The sequence below is a fragment of the Misgurnus anguillicaudatus genome, chromosome 2, assembly GCF_027580225.2.
Source record: "Misgurnus anguillicaudatus chromosome 2, ASM2758022v2, whole genome shotgun sequence".
NCBI lineage: Eukaryota > Metazoa > Chordata > Actinopteri > Cypriniformes > Cobitidae > Misgurnus > Misgurnus anguillicaudatus.
Window position 1 is genome coordinate 47,789,688 of NC_073338.2, and position 24,661 is coordinate 47,814,348.

The 24,661-nt window shown below is 36.5% G+C and overlaps 3 protein-coding genes and 1 long non-coding RNA gene across 4 annotated transcripts in view; 2 read left to right on the forward strand and 2 right to left on the reverse strand.

The window, feature by feature from the left end:
• The first annotated feature begins 491 nt into the window (after positions 1-491).
• The window catches only part of LOC129443137 (guanylate-binding protein 1), a 37,753-nt gene continuing 13,583 nt past the window's right edge, over positions 492-24,661 (forward strand). The window contains exons 1-4 of the mRNA XM_073856907.1: positions 492-620; positions 772-993; positions 2,695-2,822; positions 4,316-4,425. Coding sequence (XP_073713008.1) covers positions 804-993; positions 2,695-2,822; positions 4,316-4,425 — 428 coding nt within the window. The 5' untranslated portion in view covers positions 492-620; positions 772-803. The remainder of the gene's footprint in view (positions 621-771; positions 994-2,694; positions 2,823-4,315; positions 4,426-24,661) is intronic.
• On the forward strand, positions 6,534-10,624 carry LOC129426320 (uncharacterized). The gene is made up of 8 exons (XM_073871656.1): positions 6,534-7,564; positions 7,649-7,782; positions 8,028-8,174; positions 8,220-8,236; positions 8,577-8,695; positions 9,048-9,296; positions 9,819-10,089; positions 10,167-10,624. Exons 1-8 carry the CDS (start codon positions 7,212-7,214, stop codon positions 10,353-10,355), a joined length of 1,479 nt encoding a protein of 492 aa, XP_073727757.1. The 5' UTR covers positions 6,534-7,211; the 3' UTR covers positions 10,356-10,624.
• LOC129426321 (G2/M phase-specific E3 ubiquitin-protein ligase-like) lies at positions 11,387-21,626 on the reverse strand. Its single transcript, XM_073871659.1, has 9 exons — positions 21,429-21,626; positions 21,134-21,214; positions 20,901-20,948; positions 20,491-20,616; positions 15,160-15,302; positions 14,267-14,595; positions 12,126-12,304; positions 11,879-12,051; positions 11,387-11,719 (listed from the first exon to the last, which is right to left on the reverse strand). Exons 1-9 carry the CDS (start codon positions 21,624-21,626, stop codon positions 11,491-11,493), a joined length of 1,506 nt encoding a protein of 501 aa, XP_073727760.1. The 3' UTR covers positions 11,387-11,490.
• Positions 21,919-23,749, reverse strand: LOC141350991 (uncharacterized). The gene is made up of 4 exons (XR_012359132.1): positions 23,365-23,749; positions 22,472-22,666; positions 22,134-22,363; positions 21,919-22,026 (listed from the first exon to the last, which is right to left on the reverse strand). It is a non-coding gene; the product is annotated as an uncharacterized lncRNA (long non-coding RNA).

The window sequence follows — 24,661 nt, forward strand, 5'->3', positions numbered from 1 at the left end:
GAATCTCCAAATTATGTTCTTTCAGGTTTGTCATGTCATTTTGAAAATATGTCAGTGTTGATGTTTTCTGACTGTTGCGGTAATGAGATTTTTTAGGACTATTTTTTAAAATTATGTTACAAAAAGTGTTAAATGATAAGTAAAAGTTTTTAAATTAATGTTCCCATTTACTCCAGACTTTGTTTTTCAATGTCTGGTGGGGAAAAAAGTAAATTTAAGCAATTTTTACATTTTCATGCTTGACATTTTTAAAACCAAGTTTTCGTGAGAATCACCCAATTACAAACATGGGCCACAAAATAAAAGACATGGACAGGGGAAACACAAGACAGAACTGCATTTATGTCTGTTTTTTTATCAATATAGCCTGCAGACACTATGCACTACACATATTTTGGGTGTCCCTTATTTCCTCTATTTAAAAACAAAATCATCGTGTACTTTCCTGTGTTGAAGTGATAGACCGGTAAGGGAAATGTTCAAATGGGGATATTTCTTTGAAACGGGTCTACAAGAAGAGCTTCACTTTCGCTTTCACTAAGAGCACGTGACTCACCCATTCATATGAATCCAAAGCGGGGTGAGTTTCTTTATTGGAGGAGCAGCTGACTTTACAGCATGTAAACTGAAGAATAAACCAATAAAGAAACGAAGTGCTTTTTATTCAAGCGTGACCAATAGTCCAATTTAATTTGTAAGTATTTTTAAGGAAATTTAAAATTATCCTAATGCCATATTTTTTATCTTTTAACTATGTGCTTGTTGTCACAGTTTCTTCTTGAGTTTGTGTGTGAAGTAGAGAGATGTCGTGCAGGTTGATGTCAGCTCCAGTGTGTTTGATCGACACTGATGTTAAGGGGATGTTGTGTGTGAATAAAGATGCTAAAGTCATTCTGGACGGCATCGCGGAGCCGGTTGTGGTCGTGTCTGTGGTGGGACTTTACCGGACGGGCAAATCTTACCTCATGAACCGCCTGGCAGGACATCAGTCAGGTCAGAGAAACTATATTGTTTGGTGGAAGTATTGTTCATATAATTAAAAACCGGTTACATGACTGAATAAATTCAAGTAAGCTAAACTAATGATGGGAAATCGACAAATTGAAATGAATCGTCCCTTAAGCAACTGTAAGTTACGGACCGACATTTTGTGCAAAACTGTTTATTTTAGGAACTCAAAGGTACAGCTGTGAGATATAATCCTACACTGATGTGATCAAGACGGTTTAAACCTCATGTCACTCTTTCTTTTAAACTCGTATCAACTTTTTGTTTTAGTGTAGGGAGAAACGAAACTTTTCGAAGCTTTGAATCAATTGAATCTCGGAAAATGATTCACTGTTTCGAACCGCTCGAAACATATAAGAATGGCGCCACCTGCTGGCGAAAACATTGTAAAAGTAACTAGAGCTCAGTTGCCCCATGTTCTTCTACCCTTTATGTATGTATTTTATAAGATACAAATGTTAGATTTGTAAAAAGAGTTTATGTTGTACCTATTTTGTTTGTAATTGCTTCTTAAATATAATAAAAAAGACATTGTTAAAGAGGAATTTGCAAATATTTGGAGACGTTAAAAAGGATGAAAAGTCCCAAAGCAAGATAATTATGTTATGTAACTTATTACAGGATTTTGATTAATGTGAAATTCCCCGTATTATAATTTTACGTTATTTCTTTTTCTTTCATTTTTTTTACTTGATATGTAGCAGAACAATGAATGTAAATTGAGTGTAATCTCAGTCTTCTTTAGTAATTTTCTTAGTTATTAATGCCTTTTTGTATTTCTTGTTCAAAGCATTGAATAATAAAAAACCTAAAGAAAATACTCAAAAAAACATTCAAAACGTTCAAACATTTTACACTTTTTACAAAATAATTGCAAGATTTCTCTAATAATAGTTTTAGAAAAAAATAAATTAACTTAAACCATAAGTTATTTTTTTTGTTTGTTTGTCTTATTTAGGGCAAACAAATGATTAAAACTAACTCCCCTTTTAATTATGCACATTTTTGTCATTAAGTCTGTCTATAAACAAAAAGTAGACAAAATGGAAGTGTTATTACCCAGAAGGATGAATATTTTTTTTTTAACTTTCATAATAAAACTGACTCGAGTTCACGTTACCATATTAGATACTGGGTTCACTTTGTGATCAACTCCCCCTAGTGGTGAACCATCGATTATGACGTAATGATGCCTCGTTCAAATCACGTGACTTGGCCAGTTACACTGATTCAAAACAAAAGATTTTCACTGATTTCTCTTTCTCTCTGCACTATATAGCAGTGGCGTGGTTGGGCAATTCAGTTTAAAGGGTTGTATTATTATTATTATTATTATTATAATAAAACCCCCTTCTGACAAAACAAGGGGAAACCAATTTCAATGACCTAATTTTTTACATGCTTGCAGAAAATTGTCTACCAAAACAAAGTTACTGGGTTGATCTTTTTCACGTTTTCTAGGTTGATAGAAGCAGGGACCCAATTATAGCATTTAAACATGGAAAAAGTCAGATTTTCATGATATGTCCCCTTTAATAACATATATGACATATTTACAAATGATTAAACCAAATAGTGTGTTTGTGACATGTGAATGTCTTGTATCATCTTAAAACTGAACGTAAACATGTTGCACGCTACACTGCAGCATTTTTTTACACTCCAAACACTTTGCTGTGGTCTTAGGCTTTGCTCTCGGTAACACTATCGAGTCGAAGACCAAAGGCATCTGGATGTGGTGTGTCCCTCATCCCTCTAAAGCAGGACACACTCTGGTGCTGCTGGACACTGAAGGACTTGGAGATGTGGACAAGGTACATCAATATATCACAAAAGCATTTCCTGATTTGTTTCTGTGCAATTATGCTATGAGGCTAACAATATGTAAACAAGACAAGTTCACTTCACAAAGCAATAACAATAAATAAATTGAATTTTGACGTTTAAAGGTTTCTCACATACATGTAGGCCTTCCACACATAGAAACAGCAAGACAGATAAATAGCTTAAAATGTCACCTATAGATTTTGTATTTCTGATTCTGACCTCTACACTAAATAGCAGTGCCGTGGTTGGATAGTGCAGATTAAGGGGCGGTATTATCTCCTTCTGACATCACAAGGGGAGCCAAATTTCAATGAGGTATTTTTTCACATGCTTACAGAGAATGGTTTACCAAAACTAAGTTACTTGATCTTTTTCACAATTTATAGGTTAATAGAAGCACTGGGGACCCAATTATAGCACTTAAACATGAAAAAAGTCAGATTTTCATGATATGTCCCCTGTAATAACATATATGACATAAATGATTAAACCACATAGTGTGTTTGTGACATGTGAATGTCTTGTATTATCTTAAAACTGAACGTAAACATGTTTTCCTCGTGCCCCTGCATTCGTTAAATATGAGCAAACAAAATATTTCAATCATATATCAATATTTAATTTTTCTTACCTTACTTATGAGGTATATTGGCATGTAATAAGCAGGATAATGAACAGGCAGACAGTTGTTATTGCGAAATATGCCCCTTTAGTCTGATACAAGACCATCCACTTCGCATCCTAATCACACTGTCGGGGCTTATTTCTGTGATAACCACGGTTTTTTTTATTGTTCAGAAATCTCGTTTTTTTGGTTGTGCATTCCAATTAATTTCAATTCAACTGCAGTTGGTTTGTTTTGATTTAAACCTTCATAACTTAAAAAATACAGCTTAGTAGAACCATAAAACAAAATAATAACATGATAACATAATAATAAACATGTTTTGACAAAAATGAAAAAAATGGATATATCTCGTTTTGCAACGAAACTCTTCATGTATTTATAACTTTTTTTTTTTTTTGCAGAACCCTGCTTTCAAAAGATCAGTTCTGTACTGTACTGAATTATTTGTTCTTCTTATTAAAAATTTTGGTTATTTCTAGGATGCTGTTAACAACAGTAATTCAGTTTATGGTTTAATGATTAAGGACTGTTACAGTGATCTGTTGACAGGGATATTAAAGGCGGGGTGCGTGATCTCTGAAAGCCAATGTTGACATTTGAAATCACCTAAACAAACACGCCCCTACCCCAATAGAATCTGGACCTTCTTTTTGATAGACCCGCCCCACACATACGCAACCCAGACAATGATGTTGCTTACTAGACACACCCCTTACTGCTGATTGGCTACAAGTGTGTTTTGGTACTCGGCCTCGGCCCTACTCCCTTTTCCAAAGTGTTTTTAAAAATCACCCACCCCGCCTTTAACATAAGTTCAACTATTTGTCAGCTGACTGGATCTGTATGTTTCAGGGGGATGAGAAACATGACACTTGGATCTTCTGTTTGGCTCTTCTGCTCAGCAGCACCCTCGTGTACAACAGCTTGGGAGTCATAGATAATATGGCACTGGAAAGACTACAGTATCCTTATATTTAATACTATACCCTAATCTCATAATAATGACACCTTATAGACCTTTTGCGAATCGACGTCACAGTTACGTCGCGCGCGCATGTGGTGGCAGAAAAACAGTGGAAATGAATTAGACACGAGTGAAACGAACAATATAACTTACTAGAAAATGTCTTGTTGTGCTGTTGAGTGTCAGAATAGGAATGCCAAAAAAGATGACCTTCATTTTTATAGTATACCGTCGTCGAAGACACCATTTGAAGATAAATGTAGGCGTTTATGGTTGCAATAAGCCCTCAACCGGACAGACTGGAGTGATGAAATAATTTGGAAATCTTTTAATAATTACAATAGAAAATAATTAGAGAAGATATCCGGAGTTTTGTCGAAGTCTGTTCCCTCGATGTGTCTCTTATAGCGTTTTCATCACGTTACGTTTATAATTTATTTAGAAAGATTAAAGATTTGAATGAGTTCATAATATCAATAATATTACCATTTATTAAAGTTTTCGTATTTTTTTCGTTTTCTATTACTTCTTTTTACCTTATATCTTAGCCTATGTCTTCTTCCTGTTTGTTCTAAATTATGATGTTTACTAATAAATATAAGGGGTGACCCCGAATAGTAGAAGATTATATGCATCGATAGTAGAAGCCTTATTCGACTAACAATCTCACAGTATAATCGTCGCAGATGTTTTATGAAATGAGGATCATTCAATTTTGGCCGTATATGGGTGCACACACACATTATCTGATTTCACATATAACAGCTTTCTCACAATATATTAATATACAGCATATTATGATAATGCTGCAAATAATATGTGAAGTAGCAGCTTTCAAGAAATATTTTTAAAATGCGTTAATAAATCCAACATCCCCTGTGACCGGGCTACACGGAGGTTTCTTCGTTAATAAACCATTGCCTCTTTGTTTCTACATTTAGAAGACAAAGCTGGCAATTATATTATGGCTATACTTTTTTCTATTCTTTTAATAATTTATTTTATTTATAAATCACTCTGGGTTATCTGATTTAACTATTTGGCTTGTGTTTTGTTTTTGTGCACTTGAGGCATTTTGCATATTTGTTCTGCACTTTGTTACTTCTGACCTATTTTATTAAAAAAAATGTATCTATTATAAACGTAAATTCTGATCTAATTTAAGTCTGTAAATTTTGGATAGCTTTTCGTTGTATCAATGTTGCGCTATTGCGTGCTGGCCATGCTTGCGCATGTAATTTAGCCGAACGGGCGCTCTGCGTCTTATATTTAGAAGTTCATCAAACTAAACATTAAAAAACGGATGTTTTTCGACGGGTATAAGTTTTTAAAATGTATTTATCATACATTTTGGTTATCTTGTCAAAAGCTAAACTACAAAACAGGTAAGCCGTTTTTTAAAATGTCGGTGATGAAACGGAAACTATATCTGCACCGAACCTATTTCTGCCTGACACGAATGTCTTTCTTGTGATTTAATATTATGGTTGGTGTTCACTTTTAAATGATAGCGAGATTCCTGAAATAAATAATATCATCCGGTCTTTCTGTATCTAAAGTGAATACAGAGATGATCAAAGTCACAGCAAGCAAGCAGGTAATTCTGTGCTAAATAATAACGCGTAGTGTCCATAAAATCATTAATTTCAGTGTTTTTCATGTTATAAATTAACGTTTAATGAATTGTAAATAAAGATTAGTTTTTATCATTTGCAGTCACAATCACAAATTATTTGTCATTTCTCATTTGTCGGGGTTTTTTTTTGGTCATGACTGCTTTGACGCGCTATATCTCCAAATTAAATAAAAACACCTAATTGTAGCCGGGGTTTCCAAGGCAGAATCACCTTTGTAATTTTTTTTTAGGTTTAGTTATCAAAATGTATTTTTGTGTGATGTTCTGTAGATCGTGGCTTTAAAATGTTATGAGGAATAAATAAACTAATGTTGCCTTATATATTTTACCTTAAAAAAATAAATATATAAATGCATCGTCAGTTTTGTCTTCGTTCATCACTTGAAAGACAGTTTTGGTCACTTTAACAGAAAGTTGTTTATGTGTGCTGCTTATGAAAGAAAATAAAAGTTACCAATTTGTACCTGGTCTGGTATGGAGGACCACAAGAGTCATGCAAAATGTAATAAAGAACTTCAATATTTAATAACTACCTGGACAATAAAAATAGCAATTAATACATTTGTTTAAAAATTCATTTATTAATCTATAAATAAATAGACAAAGTTACAAAAAAAATCATTATGTAACATTTTATTAGGCAATAAAAAGTGAGATTATAAAAATAATGTAGAAATGAAATATTAATACATTAATAAATAACTCAAATTAATATAACAATTTACAAAAACAACATAAAACACTCAATAAGTTCATCATTTTAAATTGCATTTACAAATTCTTAATTAAATAATGGAATTTCAAAATGTATTTCAAAAAGCGATTTAAAAAGAGAAATAAATAACTGGATTTATAAATTGAACTACAAATAGAGGTTTAAATTAGGCATTTAAAAGGGCATTTCTGTTTAACATTTCTGTTTTCATTTTCCCGATGGTTCTCCTTATTCTTTTCGCTACTCGATTTGCTTTTCGTTTTAGTCTCTCTATTTAGCTTTTCCGTGACTCTTTGGGTCCTTGCAAATGGTCAAATGAGAAATGCAAATTAACTATGGCCAGGTGGATGTAACAAGCTCGCTGATTGGCTCTGATTGTACGTCATGCGTAGATTGATCTCGGATGAGGACCTGAGAAAGACGGTAACTTAAAATGGAGGAAACGTGGACCAACACTATAAATGCTGTAATTTCTTTGGCTAACTATGTGGAGAGTAACATGAATGATCTAGTGAACTATGACTATGCGTTGACGACATTGCTTAATCTTAGAAGAAACCTGGAAGCATCCAGTCGGCATGTTGAGGACACGGTATGGACTAAGTTTAATGAAGTGGAGCGTTTAATTCGCATTGGTAATGTCTCAGAGTTTCAGCCCAGTATTGACATACCACAAGACCAACTACATATGCAAATCTCACTTGGCATCCCTCGCAGTGAGATGGCAAAACGTTTTGGTGTGTCTTTGAAAACACTTAATCGCAGGATTACACGATGGGGGTTAAGGTAAGATAGCTGCTATGGATGATGACATACAGACACATAACGATATAAAGTTGTTTTTAATAGCTTTACTTTTTGTGTACACAGACGAGTGGACTTGAACAAAAGTGTTAGTGACGCTGAGTTAGACGTGATCGTGTCTGACATTCATCGCAATTTCCCCAGCGCTGGCTACAAGATGATACTAGGTCACTTGAGGTCAAAGCAACTTTTTGTCAAACGTAAGAACTTGATTTATTTGTACACTGTTATTGAACACTTTAAACAGAATAATACTTTCAACCAAAATACTGGCCTTATGAAAATTGTGGGCAGACATTTGTTTATTATCAAACGGTTAAGTTCCGGGGCTCATACTGGTTGAGTCTTGTTTTAGGCTGTTGTAAAAGAGCTTATTGCTTTTATTAAATGTAACAATTCATGTCTTACAAGATCATGTGTTAATTATGCAATTACTCTATTTTAGGGAGCCGTGTACTGGCATCGTTAAGGCGAGTAGACGCTGAAGGAGTTCTGATGCGTAGGCTCTCACTACGCACCGTTAGACGAAGAGTGTACTCTGTACCAGCTCCCAATAGCCTGTGGCATGTTGACGGGAATCATAAGCTTATAAGTTAGGCCAAATCCGATGCTCTAAACTTCTGTTCACAATTGTCAGATAATGGGGGTTGTTTGGTGGGGGAATTATGTTGATAATGGTCTCACTCAGATCATTATATTTTCTTGGAGAAATTGTCTTACCCCTTTTTGTATTTGTTGTTAAGAGCTGATTAGTAATACAGTTTACACTTTAACACTAGTAGAATTTGTATGCAGTGGATGCACAGCGAGTTTATGATCTTGTTTTCATTGTGTTTGTGTGTGTTATGGTAGAGAAATTTTGAGTGTTTTATCTTACAGATTAGTATAAATGTTTTATATGGTATGCTTTTAATGTGTTTTTTGGTTAAGGTCTACATGAATTAAGTTTTAAGTTGTCTCTCTGTTGCTTGCATATAAATGTGTTGTTCCACAGCTGGGCCTGGAGGAGATGAGGGTGTCCATGGTAAGGATAGCAAAATGGTTGTATGATGTGTTAGAGAACAAAGACACTGTTTTTACCACCAGTGTGAGGATTGATGTATGTCTTGAAGGGTACAGAGATAAAGCCACAGCATCACTAAGTTGTTATGAGAAGGAGCTAAGGGGCCTAAAGGCAGGAGTCTGCTGAGCATTGATATAGTACAGAGTGAAAGAAAGGCAGGGCTACTGGACCACTATATAATATACTGAAAAACTCAGAACGGGGTCATTATCATTTTACCAGGTGTACACCCTATGACCAGTATTGTTTCAAGCTGTCGAACACAATTCTTTAATAAAATACTTTGAAGAGAATTTTACATCTCAACCGTCTCTGATTCTCCTGAAAAAATTCACGACAGTGTGTGTCTGTTAGAGCTGCTGTGCAAAGTGGCTTATATACATTCTCTCTTAATATTTGCAGATGGAGAATAGTTGTGCATGGAGGTGTTGATGGGTTTTCACGGCTCATTGTTTACCTGACTGCAGCAACAAACAACAGAGCCCAAACTGTTCTGGAAAGTTTCCTGTCAGCTGTGGAGCAGTATGGCGTCCCCTCAAGAGTCAGATCAGATAAGGGAGGGGAAAACGTTCTGGTGGCACGCTTCATGGTGACTAATTGTGGAATCAACAGGAACAGTCACATTGCAGGAAGAAGTGTACACAATCAAAGGTGATTGATACTCCAATTAAGTATCTGCTTAGTTTTAAAATTTGTATTACCGTCTCATTTTTAACTATTTCTTGTTAGTTACAAGCAATGCATCGACCTAATTTGAACTAAATTCAGCTTTTAAATTACATTATGAATTAGCACAGTTATAGCTTTTATTTGATGTAAACAATTGTGTGAGTTTAGATATTAATAAATTACTTGGACAACTGTAAATAGACCAAATGGCTGTAATAGTGATACTTGTAAATAGTTGTTAGTCCAGGAACTATTAATAAAATACTGACATTTTATTACTTGTTCTAATGCCCTTTCCCAAAGTAAACAAAGCCTTAAGACCATTTAACCTACTACCTATACTGTAGCTTCTAACATTTGTTTTGATTAGAAAATTTAATTTAACACAGTGACTGGATTTATCTATTACATTGCATGTAAATATAAAATAAAATTAACTGTTAATTTTAACTTTTAAAGTGTTGTTATATGTAACAACTGACACTTGATCTTATTTTTTTTTAGGATCGAGCGACTATGGAGAGATGTTTTTGAAAATGTCCTTGATCTATTCTACAGCACTTTCCTTCGTCTGGAAGCTGAGGGGTGGCTTAATCCAGACAAGGAGACAGACCTCTATGCTTTACATAGATGTTACATGCCACACATCCAGTCACATCTGCAACAATTTCAGAGAGCATGGACCAACCATTCCTTAAGATCTGCAAGAAACCAGTCCCCTCTTCAGCTGTGGTCAAGCAAAGAAAGAGATAGACACACACTACACATTTCTCAGGTATTTAATCAATATGGAACCAGTCTTGCATATAATGTATCTGACTGTTACACCTGATAAACAAAAATAAATTACAGACAGATGATGACAACAGATGGTGGAGAGGCCCACAACGACCTTCAGTTCAAATTCCTGAGCTACACCTTCCCAGAGCCCTGTCTGTGGTAGAACTTTCCACACTGACAAATCCAACTGTACCAGTGGCAGAGATGCTACCAGTGTACATTGAGACTGTACGGATTCTTCGAGAAATGCTGGATCATTAAAGAACGGATGAACATTGACTGTATATATAACTGATGTATCAAATAGCAAAGACAGTTAGTTTGGTGTTTGAGGGATGGTTTGCCCAGGGGTGGGGGTTGTGTTATTTACTCGCCCTCATGTTGTTACAAAGCTGTACACATTTTTGTTCTGATGAACACAAGGGAAGATATTTTGAGAAATGTTTGTGGAACCTTTTTTCTACTATTGAAGTGAATGGGGTTCACAAATGGTTTGGTTACAAACATTTCACAAAATATCCTCCCTCCTGTTCATCAGAACAAAGAAATGTATACATATTTGAAGGCGAGTAAGTGACACAATTTTCACTCCTGGGCGAACCATCCCCCCAACACCAAACTGACTATCTTCGCTATCAGAGAACCACTGTTTATAAGAGTGGTCTGTTGTAATAACAATAAAACAATAGGGCCCGAGCACTGAGGTGCTAGGACCCTAACAACATGTTTTTGTCTCAAAACATATTTAAAAGCTTAAATTCAACAAAACTCAGTTCTGATTTAAAAGCTTAATTTTAACATGTTGAATAGTGCACTATAAAACTTCTAAAATGAGCTATAAATAAAGTGCACAATGAACCTGGTACATTTTTAAACTAATCCAAATGTTGGTGCCCAAAGCACAGCATTGCACATTTGTGCTTTAAAAGAATCATAGTCTTTGTGAACCGGTAATTTTAGAACAAGGACACACGTATTTGCTTCAGGAAATATTTTGCCAAGTTCTTCTGGAAAGACTTCAATTGTGGGCTGAGGGAAAAAACCGCAGGGAGGTATCGTGGAAGCCCCAGATGCGAACTCGAGCACATTCTCCAAAGTTAGTGGCGCACATTCTCTTTCTAAAAAAAGTCTTAGTTTATTTTAAATACCCAACAATAATGTTTATGTAACTTGAACAAGGTGTTTTATACTTAATGTAGGGCACTTGATAGTTACACATTCCAATAACAGTCTGTGAACTACATTTTAAGTTTTCACAATACATCTTAAAGTCATTTTTAAGTGTAGAAAGGTTTGTATTGTATTTTAGGGATAAGACTAAACATTTGGCACAAAAGTTCACAGCAGCTGTACAAAGCAAAGAAAAAAAATTCATATTGCATGTAACAAAACAGACTTAAATTATTGTACCTTCAACATCAATTAGCCAGTCTCGCCAGTAGCATACGGTCTGGTTTTCTAGCTCTCTTTTGTGTGTCCCTGATGCTGAAAAGCTGACTTGGAAAAGTGTTGAGAGGTCGCTAGCCTTCAAAGGCCTCACATCCTTCACAAACATGCTATGGAACAGATCTGGGTGTGCTCTCATCTCTTTGAGGAGTCCAAGTGTGGTGAAGCCCTCCACAAACCTGCATAAAAAGCCATTCAAAAAATTCCCAAATTACCATCTACAAATAGGTAATTGACTTTAAGGCCTTAATGATTTGTTTCCACAAAATGTACCGAATGATATATTTGAGCACATAGCAGTAATTCAATTAATGTGTGTGTGTTAAACAACTACTTACTGTTGCAATGCAACATTTAATCTGCCCTCAACAAAGAAATTGACAGCAGATTGCACAAGGGCATCCCTCTGCTTCAGTGTTGTGATGATTCTGCAAGACCCAACAATAGCCAGGCTGTCCTCTGCCTCCTCTATTGCAGCTTTTGCATCTTCAACAGTTCTTGCTTCTTTAATCTAAAAACATTACAATCACTGTTTTAAATGTTGCATGAATTCGTATAAATTATTACTGACAGAGCAAGACTCACTTTTAGTAGTTTTTCTTTGAATGTGACATCACTCACTTCATCCAATGTTGCACGGGCAGTGGGTTTATCACACACCTGATTAAACAACCTCTCCGAGAAGAAATTTGGTGCCACACCTCCATGTATTGCACACACAGATATCATCTGTGCTATCTGTGTGTATAGTTTTCCTTCTAAGGCTGTGAAAAAAATAATGTTTATTTTCATGACAAAACATTCAATGCTTAATGTGCTGAGAAATACAAGGAATCTTCCCAGTAAATATCTACTCCTACGTATAGGACTGTGTTAATGGCATTTTGTTACATTTTTTTAAACAATTTAAAAATCATGTTTTTCGTGATCGCATTTTTAAAACAAATAATACCTGCAAAATTATAGAGCTCAAAGTTCAATGACAAGCGATACATTTTATTTAACAGAATTCGCTTTTCAAGGACTACAGAGAACGGCTGGTTTGGAATTCAGCCCTCTACTTCCCAATATAAGTGAATGACGTCAATATAAGAGTTTTTGATTAACCTCTGCCCACAGGACTATGCCAGTTACCAGCTAAACTAAGCTGCTGCTGAATCACACACTAAACCAGCTACACAATCAGAACTCAATACGCATTTCTGAAGGAGGGAATTCATAGAACAAGGAAGACATCAGCCCGTTTTTAGGACAGTGAAAACAAGGGTGTAGAGATTAGGGGTGGTCTATAAATCGCCTGCGATTCTTAGGGGCTTTTTACACCTGGTCACTTCATGCGTTTTCTCTGATCGGATAGCTATCTGATCGTAAAAAGACCAGGTGTAAATGCCCTCTGAAACGTTTTCGAGACGGATTTAAATCCGATCGCTCAAACCACTTCAGGAGGTGGTCTGGGACGCATTTCAGACGAAACTAGAGAGGTGTGGGTGCGTCTGGTTGGTGGGGCCACGTGCGTCAGCGCTTTGCTCCTCCCGGGCGTGGGCACGTCGCTCGCGGGTAGGCTGGAGGAGCGCTTTATTGCCTTGTGGGGTGATGACAGCGGGTAAAAAAGCTTCATAGAAGCTTTACAAGAGTCTAATGACAAACTCAAATGATATTAAACAAAGAAATAAACGTTAAGAGAGAGTTTTGTGAATGCTTTTCCCGTCATGGACCTGTACATGAAATCACCGCGCTGTCACTCTCCTGCTGCGCTGTACTGCGAGCTTTAGCTCATGCTGAGCAAGGAGACGCGCGTCCCCTGCCTAACATACAGTACAACATACAATAAGTGCCGCCTATTGTTGCATAAACGTCATCTTAAGTTTTTTAAGGCGGAGTAATAAATAGTGTATTTGCATTATGGGAGGAGGTAAAAGATCGGATTCATATCCGTTTTGCCAAGATGCATTTATGTGGCCAAATGTAAATGGAACAGTTTTAACAAATCAGATAGCTATCCGATCAGAGAAAACACATGAAGTGACCAGGTGTAAAAAGGCCCTTATGCGCATCTCATCAGTACAGCCGGTTTCATGATTGGTAGTAAATCACCATCACCTGCTTTCAGATGGAGCGGCATTTACTACACAGAGAACACGATTTTGCTGAGCTTCTCTGTGAAATACAGCTCAGTGTAGTAAATGCTGCTCCATCTGAAAGCAAGTGATGGTGATTTACTACCAATCATGAAATTGGCTTTACTGATGAGATACACATGAGAATCGCAGGCGATTTATCACCCACACCTAATAGAGATGAGTAACTGTGTGAAAAATACTGCATTTTTACATACATGAAACATGAACACGTTATATTGTGCAACATAAACACAGTCAAAGCTTCAAAAACACAGGAAAAACAGGACCTTTAAACCACCTTTAGGGTGGTATGTCAATTTTGTATTAGGTTTTCCTTACCTGCAGAAGAACTTTACTGTTCAACAACAATATAATCACATGAAGATAATACACAATGTAGATCAGTGGTGTCAAATCCGTTCCTGGAGATCTACTGTCCTGCAGAGTTCAGCTCCAACCCCAATCAAACACACCTGAACCTGGCAATCAGGCATTTAGGGCTCCCTAAAAATTAGAGTCAGGTGTGTTGAAGCTGGGTTGGAACTAAAATATGCAGGAGGGTAGATCTCCAGGAACAGGGTTGGTCACCACTGATGTAGAACATACCTTGACTATCGAGAGCCAGCGTCTTATCTGTCTCTGGTCCTTCAAATATGCTGGACTGATGAATGGCTTTCATAAGCAATCTTAAATACTCCCGAGTGGGTCCACCACCATCTACTGAACCTTCGGATATTTGTTCACTGTCAACAAAAATGACATCCAATCTGGCCTCAGGATTAAACTTTCGCCGCTTAAAGGCCTGAACTGTACTCTTTAGTATGTTATGGACGTTGCCAGTGTAGTCCCTGCATATGTTTATGTGATTGCTGGCCGGGCACGAAGTGTGATCAATCTTTTCCCCAAGTCTGTTCAAGATGGTTTTAAGGTCAGTCCTGTACAGTAATGAAAAAAACAAGAGGTAAAATGACTGCTAATTGCAACTGTCAGCAAATCTCATGAAAAGTCCAAGGTTAGCTTTAGTTAATGGAAAATCATATTTCAACAGAGTTTAATGAGGACCAGTTTATTTAACATCAGTTAATACCACCATGTAGAAGTTTTATTTTAAAGGAACAGTATGTAGGATTGTGGCCAAAACTGGTATTGCAATCACAAAACTTGTGGCCAAAACTGGTACTGCAATCACACAACTGGTGGCCAATATACAAAATGACAACATAAACATCAGTTGAGGGCTGCAACTCCACTTTTTAAATGACAATATCCTGGCCAGACCACTGTTGTGAGTGATATAAGTATTTGAAATGAAAATGATTTCTTAATGTCTGGTGACATATCAGGGCCATATTATGATTAATTAATATACATTTCTTACATACGGTTCCTTTAAATAAGTTTTATTTACACTGTGTGTCAAGACAAAAAACAGGGGATATTATAACGGAGGAATAATCTTTAAAAGATATGTTACTAAAAACATTTGCAAAACAACATACCCTTCATGAAAGAATGAGCTGTCCGTCTCTGGTAAAAAAGTAGGTGATGATGGCAAAGAAAAAGAAGTTGCTGGCATTGGAAAGAACTGGTTGCTGACACTGGGAGATTCAGCTTGATTGTTGGAATCAAGTGCTGGGACAAACTGCAATAAATTAAAAACAAGAGTATTGGCGTACCTAATTTTCCAAAACCGAAAGTTACATTACATTATTCGAGTAAGCTTATGTTGGTATAAAGTTATTTACTCTGGTAGAATTAACTACCATATTGTCCCGAATATAAGACAACTTTTTATTTTGGAAATGCCTTTCAATAAACAATGGCATCTTACATTCTAGCTTTAGACTAGTGTTTCCCAATCCAGTCCTACATGGCACCCTTCCCAGAGTATTTAAAGGTGCTCTAAGCAAATTCACGCGTTTTAGACCATAACAATTTTTTGTTACATACAGCAAACATCTCCTCACTATCTGCTTGCTGGGTGTCCGCTGATCAAACTGTAAAAAAAAAACGCGATCTCTGTAGACAGCCCAGGCTCCACAAACTGCAATAAAAACAAAGTGGCCAAACCTACCACCAGAAACGATTATTAAGTGTTCCAGCCAATAAACGACAAGAAGGATTTGGGGGTGGGGGTTGGGCACGTTCATGAAAGCACGGAAGGGGGGGTTAGCTATGCTCCGTTTGTTTGAAAACAGTTCAAACATCAACAAAAAGTAACTTCACACAGATTCCCTTAGAGCGCCTTCAAGATGTCTCCATATATTAAACACCAGATTTAGTTCATCAGCTTGTTGGGGCGCACTCACATTATTCTAACCAAACTGTGGAGCATGTTTGACCCCCAAATCTTGGTTCGTTTGACTAGTGTGATCATCGCGCCCTGGCCAGCTTGCAGAGGTGGGCACAGTGCTTCCCATTCCTGGTCCACGAGGCCCTCCTCCCAGAATGTTTTAGATGTCTCCTTATTTAAAACACCTGATTCAACTTATCAGCCTCCTTCCAAAATGGTAAACATGTCTCCCTAACAAGCTGATTAGTTAAATCAGGTGTGTTAAATAAGAAGGCATCTAAAACTTTCTGGAAGGGGGCCCTCGAGGACCAGGATTGGGCAACACTGGGCTAGAGCACGGTTCACTTGGGCTCAGGCGCAGAACGCGCAGTGTGATCACAAATCGCGCCAGCGTTGTTCAAAAGGAGAGATGTCAATTGCACGACCACTCAGCTTTATTTGCCTTTGTAAAAACCTTCTGATGTAAGCAGCAGGGTTACATGAATGTCTAAGCTGCATACGTGACTGATCAATTAAACAATATGGCATGTGAGATGGCAGTGTGTCATCGCGCACCAAACCCCCCAGAATAAAAAAACAAAGACAGACTTGACATCACGATGGGTTCTATTGTTAAGAGCGCTTTTCTTCAAAACAATCACATCCTAATGACGATAGCGTGCCTGGGCTCGGATCTGTCAAAGTACAGTCACAGTGTGAGTGCGTGCTTTTGGGGGAGTAGGGAGAATCAGGCTCGGTTTGGTATGATATGACTGCGACCTTAGTGTATTAATTAAGGAAACGTTTCAAACATTCTATAAAGAGCCTGAGTAGTGGAATCAGGTGTTTTATATAAAGAAACATCTAAAACTTCTGGGAGAGGGGACCCCAATGACTTGAGTTGGGAACCCCTGCTATAGACAATTAAATATCTATCATACTGTACACCTGCAAAAATGCAGTAAGTGGTGCCAAATACACAAACAAGTTCACCTGGACTGAAGCTTCTTGATAAACTCTGTTTACAATAAGGCAGTCTTCTACCAGTGTTTCCGCTATATACATTCTACCGTGGCGGCCCGCCATGCCTAAAACATCCCCGCCACGCCTGCGGTTGTGGATAGAAGGTATACAGCAAACGAAATCTCTTTGGATGACCACTGTTTTATCCTAATCCTTCAACCAAACCCAACTCTAAACACAAAATTTCACACGATTGTAGGATGTATTTGTATCTCATTTAGCCAGAGCCGCTGTTTTCATCCTAATAATCCTACCTCCAAATCTAATCCTAAACTTTTCTGCATTTGCTGTATCCCTTCTAGACAAACCCCACAGCCGCAGCTCGCAAAAAAGCTACAGAAATGTCCGCCCTGCCAGACTGGCTGTCTTAGAAATAAATTCCTTTCTGGATTCGCGTTGTTAAATCATTTATAAATAAATCTCCTAAAGGATCATAATTTCTTCCATGGGTTTAGTTTAATGAACAAATAGATTTAAATCAACAGAGGATGATTAGGCTACGTCTCTGTTTTGAGAAATAATAATAATAAAATAAATAAGCCTATACGAAATATGTTACACTTAAATAATAATTAAATTGACAAAACGAATAAAAAAGTATTTGAGTTTCTGTTTTTTTTTGTGACGCGCTGACCAAAGCAGCAGAAAGCACGTCATGTTTTTAATGATTTTAAATAAGCACAAAGTTTTCTCCTTATTGTGAGTTTACACAAATAAAAATACATAATTTGAAGTTTCGAATATTGTTTTACTTTTATCTTTATGACTATAAATTTAGGGTAATTTAAGGTGCAAGGTCATCACGCATTTGATGTTCACCGGCGCATATACACGGACGCAGCGCAGGGCTGCGAGAAAAGACATTATTAAACTTTTGATTTAACATATTATGAGTTTTTTGGACATTCATTTGGAATCACTGTACTCATATTATCAACTTATCTGGCCATTAGTTATTCAGAATATAGGCTATAAGCGCAGTAGCGCGCAGCTGACCGCTCAGCTGTCAATCAATCTTCTGTGATTTAGATCGACACTCACAATGTTTCACATTAAATGATATGATATTTGTCCAAAAACAAAAGGCTAAATACTGAATACTACTTATATGCGACTGCAAGACATTAATAGTCGAATCTGTTTGTAAGGAAACTTACATTATTCCCGTGGAAGAGAAGAACGTTGGTAATAGACACTTGAGGCTGATGGATGTTCGGTCAATCACAGCGGTGCGGATTATCAAACAGGACTGTGCGTGAGTTTGCAACAGATCTGTAACGCTAAACACGAGCACAACTTGCAATGCACACTACATTAAAACTACAATGAAATATCCGAACTACGTACGTAGCTATGTAACGTTTTTTAAGAAAATACATTTTAGATCAAACATAGAAAAGCAATATGCTATAAATATAAGGAAAAGTAAATGACAGCATGAAAATGATAAAAAAATACATGTTAGTTTACTGTAGCCTATATTCTACTTTAAAAAAAATAATAATGTACATTTATAATCATCATGGGCGCCCCCTGCCGCCACAGCTGAAAAAAATCCTAGAGGAAACACTGTCTACTGTTAATAAAATATTATTAGGCAATGTGTTTTTTTCTCAATGAGATCGACAGCCTAGGCTAATTGTTATTAAATCCAGATAAACTGCATGTGATAAATGGAACTATATTCCATTAAAAGGGTTTAATAAATGTTGGGAACCACACTGGTCCCCTTGGACTTATAAAAAGTATTTCAAATGAAAGCATTTTCATAAGAAAAAGACGAGTTGGTATTAAAAAAAGCCTTTTTCCAAAAGGTACACTTTAAAGGGGGGTGGGGGTCATCTTATATTTGGGACAATACGGTACTACATAATTATTAAGGTGAGTCGGGCATAATGTCTAAGAGTACAGTTAACTATTCTCTAAAAATGATAGAAAAAATGACAGTAATAGATGCTTGTTTAGGTATTATGTGAGAACAGCTAATAAAATTACTACCAGCAAGTACTATTGCAAATCACACCCATTACTTATTTGTGTATTGATATTAACTTAAAGAAATACTAATCAATGTTACCATTAACATTAGTTTGTTGACTTTTTTCTAGGCTGCAAATCATGGCTCTCACCTCCAAATCATCAATTTGAATCCAGTGGATGTAAAGTGTTCTTGAACCATTGATATTGTTCCCCAAAAGTGTTCCAGTCTAGCCTGGTAATACCATCCTCTGCTATTTTGCTTCGCTTCATAGACAGAGTCTGGCTGGGCATAATTGACAAACGTTTTCCTTCTCGTGGGAGGGGCTTGTCTGAAGTTTAAAATCATTGGTCTAAACGTAAGCCAATCACACATAGCATTTGGATATGATGTGCTTTATGCGCCGGATCAGCCGCATCGAATCTCTGCTGTAAAATACACGTATGATGTGAAAACAAACCCATCGAGCGAAATACCAGAGTTAACATGGCTATGAACGACTTTTGCAGATTATGTAAAGTAAATCGGGCCAGAGCTAGTTGAACACTATCCTTACGGTGGCTTTCCACTCACGTCTAACGGGACCTTACGGTGGCTTTCCACTCACGTCTAACGGGAGGAAAGCCCCTCTCTCCTCTCAAACTCTTCCACCAGACAACAATAACCATATGTAAATTAAATCTCCCTACCTTATTTTCTGGTTAATCAGGAATGTCACCAAATAATGCTTGCCCACGCGTCCTCCAACATTAACTGTGAACAATATAATTCCCTTCCATTATTTCTCGATCGTTGTGCACGTCAAGCTGTGCTGCACACAGTTTCTCGCTGACGATCGGTAAAGTTGATAAATTAAACTTTTCCAAAAACTTGTCGGGAGCAGGGCAACAACATAATCTCCATTCAAATGTTTAACAAACACTTTTCTTGTTCGGGTTTAAGTTGGCAAGTGCCGGTTCTCCACAACAGAGCTTTCTGTAGGCTTGTTCGAATTCGTGCGGCGCCGCTAGAACTGACAGACGGATGACGTTAAAGTGCCGCGAGAGCGAGACGAAATTACACTTCGTGTGATTTCTCGAGTCGTTCTCGCGTTGCTTTGACGTCGTCCGGCTGTCGGTTCTGGCGGCGCCGCGTGAAGTCGAGCAAGCCTTGTGTCTTCATGTCCACAACAGACTACAACCGTGATTCGGCGTTTAGCGTCTACGTCACGGCTCTCAGCCCGCCCTCTGTTCGTTGATTGGACGGTCGTTTTGAGACCGGTGGAAAACGGTTTGAATGGGAGGTATCTCAGACTGAGCACAGAAGCGTAATGAAATTTAGCGGAAGTACGAAGTCTGACGTAGTCAGGCTAGTTCCAGTCATGTTGCTTTTGTTACTGACAGAGCATCTTGAATGTGAAAATACTCTGTAGCATCATCATCTTCTCCGACAAAATCAAATAATATCTACATAACAAATGTAAAAGGAAATCTATTTAATACTAATTTTTAAAACCTAAAAACACTGCACAGTAATACCGCAATCCATGTAATCACAATCAGAAAGTAGTGGACAAACCTGAATGGATTCAGACAGAACAAATTTTCTTGTTCTTGTAATGCCACTGGGGTACTTAAATCTGAGTGGAACACCATCAGCTGGCTCAGGAACATCAGCCATTCTCAACTGTCTCTCATGTATAGCCTATAAAAATAGAATTGTAATAAAAAATAAAAATAGATGAGAGCTGCTAAATTTGCAATTATATGTTGACCTTGCTACCATGATCTCGATTAAGTCTAAAATGTAAAAAAAAAAAAAAACATAAAACATGTCTGTAGCAACTAATGTGATATCTTCAATTGTCTTGTCCAAAGTTCCAACCATATTCAGTTTACTGACAATGTAGACCACACTTCAGAGTCTGAAATACAGTTGAGCATTAAAAATATTTTGAGAACATATACATAATTTACAACAGATCATACCTTTCTACGTCTTTCTTCATTTTCCAAAGAATGCTTCTGCATATTATGCTTTGACAAACATGTAAAACAAAATCAAGACAATTATTTCCATTATCCAGATTATGCAATGAAGTGTATAATCAAACAACATTAAAAACGTGCTGGTAATAACTTGGTGAAGAGGTGTCATATAAAAAAAAGAAGAAACATAATAATGTCCTCACTTAAACCCACATAAAATTTGTATGACATACCTTTTCTTGATCTGCAAGCAAAGACTCCTGGTACTCTTGATCCTGCTGACAACGTAAGGATCGCCATTCATCTAAGGACTCCTGACAGTAATAAACAGATGGACATTTTATTAAACAGAATTTGAGAAACATTGAGTAATGTGACTCTTGTGTCAGTGGAAGCAAAAGTGTAGTATCACTTTTAGAATTCAAAATATAACTTAATAAAAATTATGTTTCCCAGGAAAAAGCACATGATGTTTTTGTGACAAATTTCATGAGCTAATCCTAATCTGTAAAGTGTAATGCTGTTTACCTGCATTGGCTCGCCTTCTGTTAAATCAATAAACTGTACTATTTCAGAATCTGTGGATGATTGATCTATGTCCACTTCAGCTCGATCAGTAGTGTTGGGAAATTCCTGACCATCTGAAGGATAATTGCTTGTTGATGCTTTACTGATCTCACTTGCAGACCTTGAATGAATATCCAGAGTCAAACATAGGTAATCCATGTAGATTAATAACAGGCACAGTAAAATAACTGCATTTCTTTCTAAATGTTAAGATTATGTAAGAAACTATGACTAATCATATAATTATCATTCGGCTGACCATCTCAACTGATAAATATATTTAAAATAAAGGGTTAAAAGAAAATACAAGAACAGAAATACAACAAAAAAATTAAGATTATATCTGAATTTTCCCAAGACAGACTTTGCTTATGCCGACAACATAACGCAAATGAAATGATTGTACACTGATAATAGTACAAGATTTTAAACTGCACATGTGGGGGTCCTGTGCATACCTGCAGCTTGTGACATGATCTTTGAGTTCACAGAAAAAAATATCTTCTTCACAAATCAGACATCTTTCCTTGGGCCCAGACACAACTGACTCTGGTTCCACCTATTGTTCAGATAATACTAGTACTTTAATCACTTTAACAATCATAGCAATACTATAACCAGTACTACTTCGGTGTACAAAATATCAGCAGTGTCATTAGAACTTACAGGAGTTGTATCAATGTCCTTTTGCATTGGACGTATATAGATTATGGCACTCTTGTTGTGGTCCTTGATAGATTTGATGGTATACCCTGTGTTCGGGCAAGGCATCACAGAAAGTTTTTTGCTCCTGGTCATACCAGACAATCTTAAAAGCTCAAAGCCACCACAGCTATTCAGTTTTGGGTAAGCTGTCAAAATGTGACATTTGAATTCCTCTGCACTGTTTTCATCACCTGTAAAATAAAAGAAGAAATAAACACTGTAAAATTTTGTTTGATTGTTAAAATTTGAATATTCAGTAATCACTGAGACTATCAACATTACATCCTTTAACAACATACCAAAAAAAGTAAGTTTTTTCTCCCCAAGGCCAGCTGCATATAGTTTTTCTTTTTCTACTTTTGTTGGTACCATGATTTGATCAATGCTGTCCAAACAAAAGTAGGATCTTGTGTAGCTTGATCGACGTTTTGCAGTTGTACAGTGGCTACCTGAAGTCCTGCCAGCATATGGTGCAAAAATTCTGCAAACTTCAGCTGAAAAACAAAATAATTCTTTACTGATATTCATCTAAATTGATAGCATGGTTCTTAGATCTTTAGAAACTGTGATGGAAAATAGACTTTGGCATTCCACCATGGTAGTCATCTCTCCAAAACATTAATTTAGTTATATCTACAGACATGAAAGACATATAATCCAACAAAATGTAATACTACTTAACAACGCAATCAATTATCTTCGCTCAGCAACTTGTAAATACAATCACTATAGTTAGGTTGCAATTGATTTGTTGCTGGTAAAATACATTACTTTATTAAACTAATATATATACACACAATATTTTATCAAACTAATAAAAGATAGATAGATAGACAGACAGACAGACAGACAGACAGACAGACAGACAGACAGACAGACGGATAGACGGACGGACAGATCGATAGACGGACCGACAGACAGATAGACGGACCGACAGACAGGGGTGTCTCTAAATCCGCCGCTGCACACGTGTGGGCTCGCAATCTAAACGAGTCTTTCAACATGAAATAACAATTAATGTTAGAATTTGCAGGTCGCACATGCGGGAGTTAACGTGCACATGTCCTGCACATGTAAAGCAGGTATTCTAAACCTGTCATGCAAGACCCGCAATACACATTTTAAACTCATCTTAAACCGCAATTTGAAAACCCCATGCTTGTGTATCGTATGGTGGCTAGCATAAACTTACCATCAACAGGGTGTCTTGACAAGGTGGGTGTTGAAGTTGATGATCCTTGTGCAACACCGTCTGTGGATCGGCGCTCCATTTCACTAGCAATGTCTCTTAAAATTTTTGATATTTCGGTGTTAACGTTAGACATTTTGAGAGAGAGCGATTAACGTAACACGACTAACTTACATCGATCTTTCTGGCGCCAGAATTCAAGGACTACGCTAGCCAATTCCTCTAACCAATCAGCGAGCTTGTTACATCCACCTGGTCATAGCTAATTTGCATTTCTCATTTGACCATTTGCAAGGACCCAAAGAGTCACGGAAAAGCTAAATAGAGAGACTAAAACGAAAAGCAAATCGAGTAGCGAAAAGAATAAGGAGAACCATCGAGAAAATGAAAACAGAAATGTTAAACGGAAACGCCCTTTTAAATGCCTAATTTAAACCTGTATTTGTAGTTCAATTTATAAATCCAGTTATTTATTTCTCTTTTTAAATCGCTTTTGAAATACATTTTGAAATTCCATTATTTAATTAAGAATTTGTAAATGCAATTTAAAATGATGAACTTGTTGGGTGTTTTGTGTTGTTTTTGTGGATTGTTGTATTGATTTGAACTGTTTATTAATGTATTAATATTTCATTTCTGCATTTTTTTTGTAATCTCACTTTTTATTGCCTTATAAAATGTTACTTAATGATTGTTTTTTTAACTTTGTCTATTTGTTTATAGATTAATAAATGAATTTTTAAACAAATGTATTAATTGCTATTTTTATTGTCCAGGTAGTTATTAAATATTGAAGTTCTTTATTACATTTTGCATGACTCTTGTGGTCCTCCATAGTCTGGCCCCCTCCCAACCCATGCAGACAAACATAGATATGATTCGACTATCGGTCGACTATGGAAAGATTCGACAATTCTGATTCGAATATGTAAATCCTTAGTCGAGGACACCCCTATTGCACACACACACGATGTAAAGTGTTAATAATATATAAACAGGCCTATACAAATTAATTTGTATGTAAACATAATAGTTTTAGAACAAACACGTAGGCTATAAATATAAGGAAGAAATTGAAAACAGCAAATCATGAAATATTTAATAAATGATATTATACAGAATACATGATAGTATTGCTCTTATAACTACGTCAGCGATTCATACTGTAAAAATAATTGATTTACCAATAAAGAACAATACATATACATTACATACATGCACACATAGCCAAGCCATTTAAACTTTTAATTTATTTTAAAAATAAACGTAACTTGGTGAAAACGTTATAAGAAACATTACA